The following is a 12,180-nucleotide window of genomic DNA, read 5'->3' on the forward strand; positions in this document are numbered from 1 at the left end:
TACGAACGATGTCATTGTCTTCTGCCAACACCTGGGGCACTCTCCTTCTCATGAACCCCAGACCATTTGCATTCCCATCCCTGCCCGTTCCGTCTGTGTGGCCTTGAACAGTGCCACTGTACCCCCAGTCTCTTGCCTGTAAGAACAAAACAGGAAGACTACCTATCTCCTGGGGTCATTATGGGGTCCAAATGGATTAATCTGTGGAACGTGCTTAGAACAGAAGGGAGTAGTAGCTAGGCTACAGCACATGTTCCACAAAGGTTAACTGTTAATATTGTTGTACTGTTTCATTTGACTAGACTCTAGAGATTGTTTCTGTCACCTTCTCAGGGAACAGTATTAGTCATGTTAAGATAGGATTTACCCACCTTTCCCCAAATACTCTAATCATGAAGTGGTAGCTATTATTTTTATGTATTTTTTATGGAGTTCACGAAATGTCAAGCCTACCACGTAGTAAGTGTGCTTGCCATCTCCACTTTTCAGGTTGGGGTCGTGGAGACTCTGGAAGCTAAAGTGACTGCTGGTATGTGGCAGAGTTAGGAACCTAGTTTCCACCTTCGGTTCTGCCAGGATGCCAGGCCCACCTCTCTGGCGCCGCAGGAAATCATCTTATTTGCTGTCCCACTGCTTTGTCCTAAAGTCTCCACACAAGTAGCATCCTTACCCTGATCAGTGTTTTCAACCTCAGCACTATTTACAACTTGGGCCAGATAATTCATTTGGGGTGAAGGGGGGGAGCAGAGCTGTCTTGTGCTTTGTGTTATGTTTCAAAGCATCCCTGCCCTCTGCCCACTAAATGCCAGTAGCAGCCCCCAATTATGACAGCCACAATGTCTCCAAACATTGTAGAATGTCCCTTGGCGGGCGGGGGGGGGGGGCGCAAAATCAATGCTGGTTAAGAACCGCTCCCCTAGATCGAGGAAGACCGAAGGGAAATGTTGGGTGGAGGGTGTGGAGGTAAGGGTTGGCTATCACTTATTAAGCACTTACTGTGTGCCAGGCAAGTTGCAAATATTGTCTCCGTTTCACGAACAGGAATTTTTTTAGGATTAGCTGCATTTTTCTGAAAGAAATACTAGGGCTGAAAGAAGTAGAGAAAACTATATCGCCATTAAATTAGTAAGTGGCAGAAGAGGGGTCCAAATCCAGGTTCATCTGGCAGGAAAGCCCACGCCCTTCCCATCACTTCCTACGTATCGTTTTCTGCAGGCTTATGGTGTTTTAGTTCTTTTTAGAAACCAAGAAAACCCACACAGTGAGGATTAAATGGGCTCAAAGTTATTTTGACACCACTCCTAAGTGTGTATACCTATAAAAATCAAACAAAACCAGAAAACTTCTTTGCAGCCCACTTACAACCAAGTAAGCAGAGCATCATATTGATGAGAAAGGTCATTTGGGCTCAATTTCAGTGTCACCACACTTGAACTTAGAATATAGCAAAGATCCCCATATGACAAAGCCTGATTTCATTGTCCTCTTCCTTAAATATAGTATTCTGGCAGGTTTCTCCTCATAACTTTTCTGTTAGGCTGGTATTACCGTGGTTTTTAATAGATATTAGCAGTGCATAAGCAAAGAATTTTGTATCTGAGATGATATATATTTTAGTGCTCCGGTTTTAATCAACTTTATGTGCAGGAAATTTGAACAGATAATAGAATGTCATTTATTAGTGCAATAATTGCTTTTTTAGAAATTATGGGAATCCTGATTAGAAGTGGAATATTGAACTGAATCATTCGGTGTTGAGATAAACTCTTCAGGGGGACCTTAATATTGCGATGCAATTAGCTTCATCTATACGTGGCTCCCGAGACCAGTTCCAGCATTTGCTCAGTTAATGCAGCTCCATTTCTGATGCCTCTCAGTTCACATCATTAATAAGTAGTTAGATGTGTCGGCCTGTTAAGTGATTTTAAGGGAGAATTTATTTGAACCCTGTCATAAGCTATCTTAGTATGTCCTAGAAAATAGTGATACAAAGCATCGTCTGTTAAAAACGTCACCCAAAACAACCTATGAGATAATTTTCGACTATGTTCCTTGAAGCAAGAAAGCGTATTATCAAAATGAAATGTAGGTGTTGAACGTGTCATGGTCCCTTATGAAAATATGACAGCACTTCCCATGGTAGAAGTCAGTCCCAGGAATAATTTCTCTTGCTGGCCGTGAGCCCAGGCAGGTGTAGCAGTAATACAGAGTGATTAGTGGATGCTGAACTACTCTCTCTCTCTCTCTTTCTCTCTTTAAAGCCCGAACTCTCTTGTCAAATTTAACCATGTCTGGAATCAGTGTTTGGAAAATTATAACCATGAATGAAAAGAAAGGGAGGTACACACTCCTACTTTTCTCAAATTGGAATAAACTCACCTGACCAGACCTGACCCAGTTACGTTTCTAGCAAAGAAGATAAATGAGGGAGTTGGAAAAAGAGAAGGCAAAAGCTGTGGGTTTTCATAAAATAATAGCGATGTCTATAAAGCCATTTCAGTCTCTGTTGTAAAGGCTGAGAGTGGTGTTGTGTTTTTAAATTCCTAATTATAAGGCCCTGGGTTCCTGGTTCTGCCCCTCTCCTTGGTTTGGGGGGAGGAGTTAAATGAGTTAATACATATTAAGCGAGGAGCACAGCCCCTGGCTCCTAGTAAGGGCTCAGTAACTAGCAGATACTAGTAGTTCAGGCTCTTCTGGAACTTTGAACCCGCTGCCAGCTACAATCCACTGCCAGAATTCCGTGGGAGAGAACGAAGGCTTCTAGCTTATGGTGAGCGTAAACACACACACAGCCCGTAGTTCTCAAGGTATTAAGTACTTAACAAGGTGGAGTATTTAGTAAGGACCTGTGCAAAGGGGAAGCTGACAGAGTTCCCATGCCAACTTGACTCAGCAAAATGTTTGGGATTTTCAGGAAGTTAGGGCAGTAACAAGACATTTTTAAGTCATGGTGTCTCAAACGTTGCTAACGTCGGGGGTTTTAAGATGCCTGTCTTGATTCTGCAGGCCTCTCTCAGGTGGAGCTGAGAGCCTGACTTTTAACCAGTTCCCAGGTGATGCTGATGCTGCCGGTCCGGGGACCAAACTGTGGAAAAGCAAAGCTTTCTTTAAGGACTGCAAAATCAAAGTCTTCCCCTGGCCCCTGCTTTTGTCCCCTGCCTGTGTTCAGCACCTGTTGCATGTGTGGTCAGAATAGCAGGGATTCTCATAACCCAGCTCCAGCCCTCCGCCAGGATCCCGGGTGACCCGGGCAAACACACACTCCTTCAGGGTCACGGGCAGGTTACTGAGTCAAGACTGCCAGAGCCCGCCTTGCTGTTTTCCTTCTCTTCACCCCCCCTTCTTTGCCTGCCCCAAACCCCGGACTAATCTTGGAGCTGCTTAATAATAAGAAAGCCAGCAGCAGAGTGAGGCGAGACAATTTCAAAGCAAAGGTTTTCTTGTTTGGCAATTACCTAACTTAACAATGTGATTTACAGATTTGCAAATTCCATGTGTGTGGAAACAAACTGCTTCTCCTGAAAGATGATTAAAAGCTGACCTTCCCTACCCCCCCAAGCTCCCACCCCGCCTGCCATGAGGCGACAGGAAAATTAAATGAGCGACAGTTTGGAGGGTTGTTTTTTTTTTTTCTTTTCTCCCCCATTCTAACGTTTTGAGGCATGTAAATTATATTTTAATAAAACGTCTATACCCGTGCTCGCACGCGCATGCGGACACGCAGGCAGTGGTGAATCTGGTTCTAATTACTTGTACTTTAGTTGAACTTTGGCGTTTCCTTTGACTTTCTCCCTAATGTATGTGAGCTGTGGGCCTTTCAATCCTGCAGTGAGTCCACAGAAAAAGGGGGAAAAAATCCAGACCGGCTCTCTTTGGTGCCAACAAAAATGAAGCCCCACTGAATGTTTTGACCAAATGCAACACTTTGCTATTCTCCCTTAATTAGCTGAAATTACTCCCTCCCACCGGGTCCTGGAGCTCTGGGCTCAAAATTCCCCCGGGGCCATGCAGGAAATGCCTTTTGCTTTACAACTCCTTTTTCTTTTAAGGCTCAGCTGCCCAGAGAGTGCATTAAAATACTGTCTTAATCATGGAAGGTTCTAGTAAAATGACAGGGCTTTCATAACGTTTGATGCCTGCGTGCCACTAATCAGGCCCAACATAAAATCCCGAAATCTGTCAACATGGTTTAGGCAGCACTAAATTAGTTCTCACAAAGAAAAAAAAATAGTATACTCTGCTCTCTTAAAAATGTTATCTGCTACTTAATCTAACCTTTAGAAAAATGCCAAGCATGTTAGGAATCGTGAAGGGAGCTATTGTTGGAGACTTTCCGTGTGTTTAAATGACACTCAGGTGTGTTGTAACAACAAGGACATTTATACTGTGTTTTCTCAGGTGAGTTGAGTTCGTGAGTGCCAAGTCCTCTTAAATAGGCAATAGCGTTAATTCTTTCTTTCTTCCTTTCTTGTCTGATTCTTCTTCTTCTTCTTCTTCTTCTTTTTTTTTTTTTTTTGGTTTTCTTTTATTTGGGGGATGAATTAACCCCTGGAGTTGTGGCAGCGTTCAAGAAAGCAGTGTCACTTGGGAGCACTGGTCTTCTGCTCTCACACCAGCTCTGTCTGTGGAGATAGATTGATTCCCTTTAGTTTGTTTTTGTTTTGTCTGCAGACGGCTGGATCTGAATCCCGTCAGAGTAGGGCTTCTCAAAGTGCCATCTGTGGACCACTGCAGGTTCCTCAACTGCCTGTTTCCAGTACGTGATGAGAGGAGAGCAGACACCCGTGTTTAGAAACTTTTACAGCAATCGGACAGAGTCATTTTATGTCAAATACAGCTTGCTTTTTCCTTTAAGTGGTCACTTGGCATTTTAGACATCTTGTTCAATTTCATTCCTTTTTTTCTAAAAATTAATGTTGTATGTATGTCCCTCCCACCCCCACCCAGGGATTTGTTTTTATTGAATTTTATCACCCATGAAGGAATGGGGCGAGGAAGTTAGAAACAGTCTTTTGCCATAGAAAGTTTGAAAATCGCTAATTTAAAGCAAATGCCCCCCACCCCCACCCACCCAGGAATTCTGTTGCTGGTGGCTGATCTGGACCACACTTTGAGGAACATTAATTCAAAGGCAAACAAAACCTGGAAGGGATTTTTCTAGAAGGAAGGTGATTCTAGCTGTGTTTCCCTAGTGACAGCCACCTCCATGTTGCAGGGATGGAAAGGTTTCAAATACGGGCTAGAAGCTTCTGTCAGCACAGGTCTGGTTCCGCTCACTGTCTCCTTTCGCATGTGTACAGCCCAGAGAGGCCCCCTCAGCATCGCTGGTGCTGACTCTGCTCTGGGCAGAGACCCACAGAGCCCAGCATCCATCTAGCCCCAAGTAGCAGAAGTTCCTCTGTCTTGGCCATTCCCTGACAAAGCAGGTCAGCCCATCTGGTTAGCAGTTTGGATGCCACATCGGAGGCTGCTGCTTACTGGGGATGCAGTCACCAGACAGAACTGAATAAGTCAATAAGTAAGCAAGGAAATAAATAAAAGCATGAGGCAAAAAGCAGATCCAAATTATTCCTCAAAGACTGCTTCCCCAAACTGAAATCACATCAGGATGGTTGGAGTGCAGTTGTTTTATTGAATGACACAAGCCTCTTTTCCCCCTGGGAAGTCTAAAAACTGCTTTTTTGGCCTGCCTGAGATCGCTGAATGAGCTAATACAGGACACATTGTCTGCTGAGCCTGCAGAGTTTTCGAGCAAAAATTTTATCATTCCATAGACTGATTGTGCTTGCCTGGAATAAGGAACAAAATGTTTGAGACCTCTCAAGGGCATTTGATGAATCTAACTCTAATTTAAAGGGACTAATAGATTATTGATTTAAGCAGGATGACAGTGAACAGATCAATGGCCAAGCACTGTGTAGCTCTCTTAAATACCAACAATGGCTAGTGGGAGAGGAGCCCTAGGCTGCCCTCCTCCCTTGTTTCCCACTGTCTGTATTGGTGGTGGTGGTAGGGGGAGAATAGAAGGGGAAGAAGAGCACTAATAAACTTGGCCAAAGTGTATTTTTATTGAAAAGTCCAGAGGTTGCGTTAAAGTACAGATCTGCTTTTATATTGATGCCATATCCTGGTTGTAATTCTAGAACTTGCCTTGACATGTTTGCTTAAGGCTAGCTTTGGCATTCAACCACACCACAGAGATTTGCTTTTCTGTTTTGCTTCACATTGTTCTCTGTGGTATAGACCACACAAAGGAAATACAGGACCATCGATTATCAGTTTGGAGGGGGTTGTTTGAGTATATATCAGCACCAATATTGAATTCTTTACCACCAGTGGGACAGTTTTTCTGAAGATGATTATTTCTTGTCATATATAAGGCTTTTTCTATTTATGTTTGTGTGGGATTCATTTATGGCATTTGTAGGATTCAAATTACAAACCTCAATAGAAAGAACTCATTCATCCTTCAAAACACAGCCTGGTCACCTCCTCTGGGAAGTCTCCTTTGAGTTCTCTGGGCTCAAAAAGTCTTTTAGCTCTCTGTCATTTTATTATATCAGTGGTCCCCAAACTGCTACAATTTGGACTCACCTGGGTTTGTTTGTTTGTTTATACACTCGTGGCTCCCACTCCCAGATAGTCTGGCGTAATAGCTTTGGGATACAACCTGGGCATTAGAATGTTTAAAAGCTCCCAAATAGGTCTAATGTACAACTGGCTTAGAGAACCACTGTATTATATTCTCGTTTTTGGTTTATTTTCCATCTAGCAAAACCATCAAGACTAAGGCATTATACCACGCACCATCCATAGCATATAACACAGTGTCTGGCATGCTGTAGTCTAGTCACTCAGCAGAATAAATGATTGAACACACGACCATCCACCACACAAACATGGGAAGGTTCATAGCATTACTGGTGAAATCACCACAGCTTTAATAAAAGTCAAGAGCCATCACTATTGATCGCTGACAACAGAACATTTCCATTCATGGCACTTGTTCAGGAAAAGCATTCTGGATTCATCCATTTATTACAAGTGACTCTTATCCACTGAAAAAGGCTTTTACCAAACTTTGTAAAATGTTTTAGGGTTTGTGAGGTCTCCTGCCTTTTCAAAAGTGTGCTTTGCCCTGAGTTTCTTGGGTATTAAATTGCCCAAGTTCTGTTTCCTCTCTTTGGGAGGGTGAAATGCTGGATTCCCTTTAGGACATGTATTTGAAGTGACATATTTATGGAAATTACCACCCACTTTTGAAATTCAGGGCATAACTCTGACAGCTGAATCCAGCCCTAACAGAATTCTATTTACAACTTTCCTAGACAAGCCAGATTAGCTGTTCTACACGAGCGAGTAGAACATTAAAACACACACACCCCACATTGCTTCTGTGGCGAACACAATGCAGGATTGATCGTGGTGGTGATGACATAACTCTGTCAGAGTTGTTGAAACACTTGGGTGGAAGTAGAGCCGTACAAATAAAACCAATCCAAGACTTTGGGGAGGCATTTAGGGAAGGACTCCTTTGTATTGATATACTGGGAGTGACCTAGCCTTTCTAGAAGTCCATTGATCAACATGAAGTAAAAAGTAACAAAACATTTCTAAATAACCATACCTTTTGTGCTAGTAATTCCACTTCAGAGAATTTATCTTAAATAGGCATGTGCTGAGATTAGTTAAAAAGAGGGTCATCATAATGGAGTGTTTTGCAGGAAAAATATTTATGGGCAAGGAAATAAACGCATGACATAATAAGTTAAACAGAGTCCCAAACAAAATCTACAGTGGAAGTCTACTTTAGTAAACAAACAAACCAACCAACCAACCAGAATCATTTATCTGGCTAGGAAAGTGGTCTGGAAGGATGTATGCTGGGGTGATAACCATGCGTTTTCTCTGAGTAGAAGGTTGGGAGTGATTCTCTGCATGTTTGTTTTTCTTAGATTTTAACAAAGAGCCATACATTATTCTGTACTTTTAACAAGTACTGTTTTCTTGTTGATGTCATTATTACTCATTTGCTTCCAGTGAAGCTGATTAGCTTAGTGTCGGGACTGCTTTTGCACTTACAGCTTGATAGCTGATCTGATAAGCTTTAGTGACCTCTCAGATGCTAGCTTTTATGTAGAATACTTGTCATAATGGTACCAAGCTGCCCAGAGTAAGGGCCGTCTTCGTCCCAGACATCTTCTAACCAGTAAAGACTGTAATAGATTTATCTGCTAGCCCTGCATCACTGTAATGAATTCATTCCAAGATACTTCTGAATTATGAAAATACTATAATTATAGTTGATTCTACTCCAGAAGGATAATTAATTTTTTAAGGAAGCAAATGAGTATATGAAAGCTATTTGATTTGTAATTGTGTTACCTTAATGCCTTAGAGGGGCACTTAGTACTTGGAATGAAGATGCAAAGGGATCAGGGAAAAGTTCATGTATTCATTCACAAATATTTATAGATATCCTACCTACTATGTGCCAGGACCTCTTCTTGGCCTGGAACATAGTTGTAAATGATGCAAGTAAGTTCCTTGGCCTCATGAAATCCGGAGTTGGAAGGTAACGGGTAGAATATAAAATTGTGCATAAACAAACGTTCTAAACTTTGGTACTGGTTAAGGTTTTACAGAAAATAAAATAATGGGGTGTAGTGATCAGGAGGGGGAAGGGGCATCTTAGAAAAGCTATCTCGGAGGAGGTGACATTTACTTTAAGATCTGACAGGTGAAGAAATGTCACCAGACATGTGGCGGTCTGAGAATTTCCAGGTATGGTTACCTGGTTAGTGCAGTAGCCTTATGTTGGTACAAAAGCTTGGCCTATTCAGGAGATGGAATAGAAGCTAAGTGTTTAGAGGTTGATAAATGACAATGATGATCTCAGTGATGTTGATGTTACTAAGGGGCCATATCTTGAAGAGCCTCGTTGAATGCAGTAATGAGATTGACTGATCTAATTGGTGACTAGTGGAGGGCCTTAGACAAGTAAAGGAGGTGGATGGCTTTTACCTTTTTGAAAGGTTATCTCACTCTGTATTTGAAGAAGGGACCCTGGGGTAGGAGCACAGGCACAGGGAGACCATTGAAGAGGCTGTTGCAGTAGCTCAGGTGAGACGTGACGGTGGCCTGCTGGCCTGGAATGGTAGCAGGATGATGAGACGAGGATGGATCCACAACGTGTTTAAGGAGTAGCATTGCCTCAACTTCCTGAAGGTTTGGCTGTAGGACAATAAAGCCAGTAGAATATCTAGTCTGGAAGATTGTGAGTAGTGGAACAACTGGAAATCTTACACTCTGGGGGATATACTGTATATTGTAAAGAAATTTGGAGGTTGGAAGATTCTGGAACATTACTGGATGACTTTGGGTCACTCACTCCCTTTCCCATTTCCATCACACTTTGTGTGCATTTTTGCCTATGATAGGAAAGGGGCCAGGTCTTGCTTTGACTTGGAACGTAAATCTGGTAAGAAGGAATGGGAGAATAAATTCTGTGAATTCCTATTTCCCATGGAATTTGGGTGGTTAAAAAATGGGGGAAATCCTGTATTTTTAAATCTAGGATAAAGAGTGACTAGGATCTAGGATAAAGAATGACTCTGCCATCGTCAGTAAAACCCATTGCTTCTCAAACATGAATTGTATATTTGGCAATCTGAGGGTTTTGTTCAAAATCAGATTCTGATTCCCAAGGCCTGAGCTGGGGCCTGATGCTCTGTTTTCTCATTAGCTCTGAGTGGACGTTAAGGCCGCTGGTCCAAGGAGCGTCTTGGAATAGCCAAGGTCTTACTGATTTTGTTATTAATGACGATCCGTCATGGCTGCATGGCCCTCCCCAGACGTTTGCCCAGTGGCTGCTGTGGGCATTTTCTCCATTGGTCTTGGGAAACTTCCTTTTGGCTAAGTGAGCAACAAGGTCAAACAAGTCATTTCAGAGACTCCACGCGAATCAGAAGCTAAGGAAAACAAGAGCAGAAAGACCGGGGGTTGCAGTGTGAAGATCTGACTTTGTGTCTTGGTTCTGCGAACCAGCCTGTTGATCTTGGATGAGTCATGGCACTTCCCCAAGTTTCTGTTTCCCTCGAGGGCAGCATGGAGAGAAAATCATGTCCCTCACAGTGCTGGGATGCATCACGAAGGAGAGGGGCAAATACGCTTGCTCTGTGAACGGTAGAGCACCACGATCCCGTCCATGTCCCCACAGCTGGGCCGACAACGTCCCGTGTTTTTGTGGGCCTGTCCTTGCTGGTGTTCTTGCTGAACTTGGCGATGGGGCCTATGATTTGATTTTGCTGGTGAAAAAGAAATGAAATGACCCATTTTCTCTTTTTTTTTCTCCCCTCCACCCCACCCCCCAACCCCGACCCATCTCCACCACAGCAATTGAAACACAGAGCACCAGCTCTGAGGAACTGGTCCCGAGCCCTCCGTCTCCACTTCCTCCTCCCCGTGTGTACAAACCCTGCTTCGTCTGCCAGGACAAATCATCGGGGTACCACTATGGAGTCAGCGCCTGTGAGGGCTGTAAGGTGAGTACCCGCGCCTCTGCACCCAGTGTGCGCTCCTTTTCCATGTGCTCCATTAGGTGGGGGGAACCTGCTCAGCTCTAGAAGCAGGCTACTTTGCCATCTTGAAATCCCACCTCTACTGTGGGGGGCTCGGTTGTATTTGATGGTTGCATTTCTTCCTTCTCTCTCATTAGTTAAAAACTCAGAAATTTCTGCAAATGACTGATGGGGGCCAAATGTTTCTAGGGCCCTTAAAATAACAGAACAGTTCTTTTCAGGTAACAAGAGCTTTTTGCAGGAGTCCTGAAAAGCATCATCCTGTTTCTCTTTAGAACATGCCGTCTGCTGTCTTCGTAGTTTTATTTTATTTTTAAATATGACTGACAGTCCACTAAATCAACTTGCTGCGAATCCAAGGTTGAAATTGGGATTTATCTTCTGGCTGTTTCCTCAGCCCTGTGGCCTTTGAATTACAGTTTGATTTTCAGCCTGTAGGGACTTGCTACCGTGTGCACGTGTCATAAATTCAGGAGAGCTGGATTTAAAATTCCAGCCTATGGAGTGGTGGAGGCTGAACATGTGTCAGAGAGGATATGGCTGCTTTGAATCAAGCTAGACAATTCCTATCGAGTCCAACAGTCTTAATTGAATGAAAGAGCTGATATTATTATTTTTTTTTTGAGAGAGAGAAAAGAAATGAAGAATGACTTCATAAACAAATCCAGCTCATCCACAGTTTTTCAAAGGAGCTATGCCTGTTTTGAGCTAGCCCTTTCTCAGATAGACAGCTTTTTTAGGGTCCCTCCTACAGCTGGTCAGATCTGTTCTGTATATAGATCCATTGGATGATTCATTGCAATTTTCAGCATGGTGGAATATCACAGGTGCTCCCATCAGGTGCTCTGTGGCATTGTGTATTTGGCTTGTCAGAGTTAGCATTTATTGTCAGCATATGGATTGGTTGGGCAGTACGGTGTAACAAGCCCTCCTAAAGCTGGAGGGCCCAAGACAACCACCTTGCATTTAGCTTCCGGTTCTGTGGGGCAGCACTTTAAGCCTGGTTCCTCTGTGTGGTTCACCTGCCCTCAGCTACTCTCTGCTGTTTATCTCTGGTCAGCTGCAGGTTCCCTAGGTGGCTCTGCTTCTGGGGGTTACCGAAGGCTCCTGTTGGCTGGGGTGTCTCGCCTCTCCCCCTTGTGGTCTCTCATGCCTGTTGGGCTGGTACTGGGTTATTTGCACAGGCAGGGTTCTGGAAGAAAGAACAGAGGCACACGAGATCTCCTGAGGCCCCAGGCTCACACGAGGCACAGTGTCTCTGCTGACGTGTTCTGTTGGCCAAAGTAAGTCATAAGCCAGTGAGACTTGAGAGGTGGGAAAAGAAACTCAACCGTCTAATGCAAGGAGCAACAAAGTCACGTTATAAGAGGCAGGAATACAGGGTAAGGACAAGCGGGGTCATTTTACCATGGAGTCTGGCACGCTGAATGCCTTACGGTCCATGCCCCAGAGTGGATAGGGTCCTAGCTTGAGTGCACAGGACCGCACTCAAGTCTGGAGAGTCGTGGGTGCTTAAAGATAGAGGTTGAGCAGACACAGAAATGTCACTCTGCCCCTGAAAGAAATTATGAGTTTTCTCCTCTTTTCAAGCCACTTCAGT

The 12,180-nt window shown here is 43.6% G+C and overlaps 1 protein-coding gene across 1 annotated transcript in view; it reads left to right on the forward strand.

Moving 5' to 3' along the window:
* The window catches only part of RARB (retinoic acid receptor beta), a 164,253-nt gene that overhangs the window by 18,446 nt on the left and 133,627 nt on the right, over positions 1-12,180 (forward strand). The window contains exon 2 of the mRNA XM_080799359.1: positions 10,396-10,544. Coding sequence (XP_080655485.1) covers positions 10,396-10,544 — 149 coding nt within the window. The remainder of the gene's footprint in view (positions 1-10,395; positions 10,545-12,180) is intronic.

Source organism: Martes martes (genome assembly GCF_963455335.1).
Source record: "Martes martes genome assembly, chromosome: 1".
NCBI classification, from domain to species: domain Eukaryota; kingdom Metazoa; phylum Chordata; class Mammalia; order Carnivora; family Mustelidae; genus Martes; species Martes martes.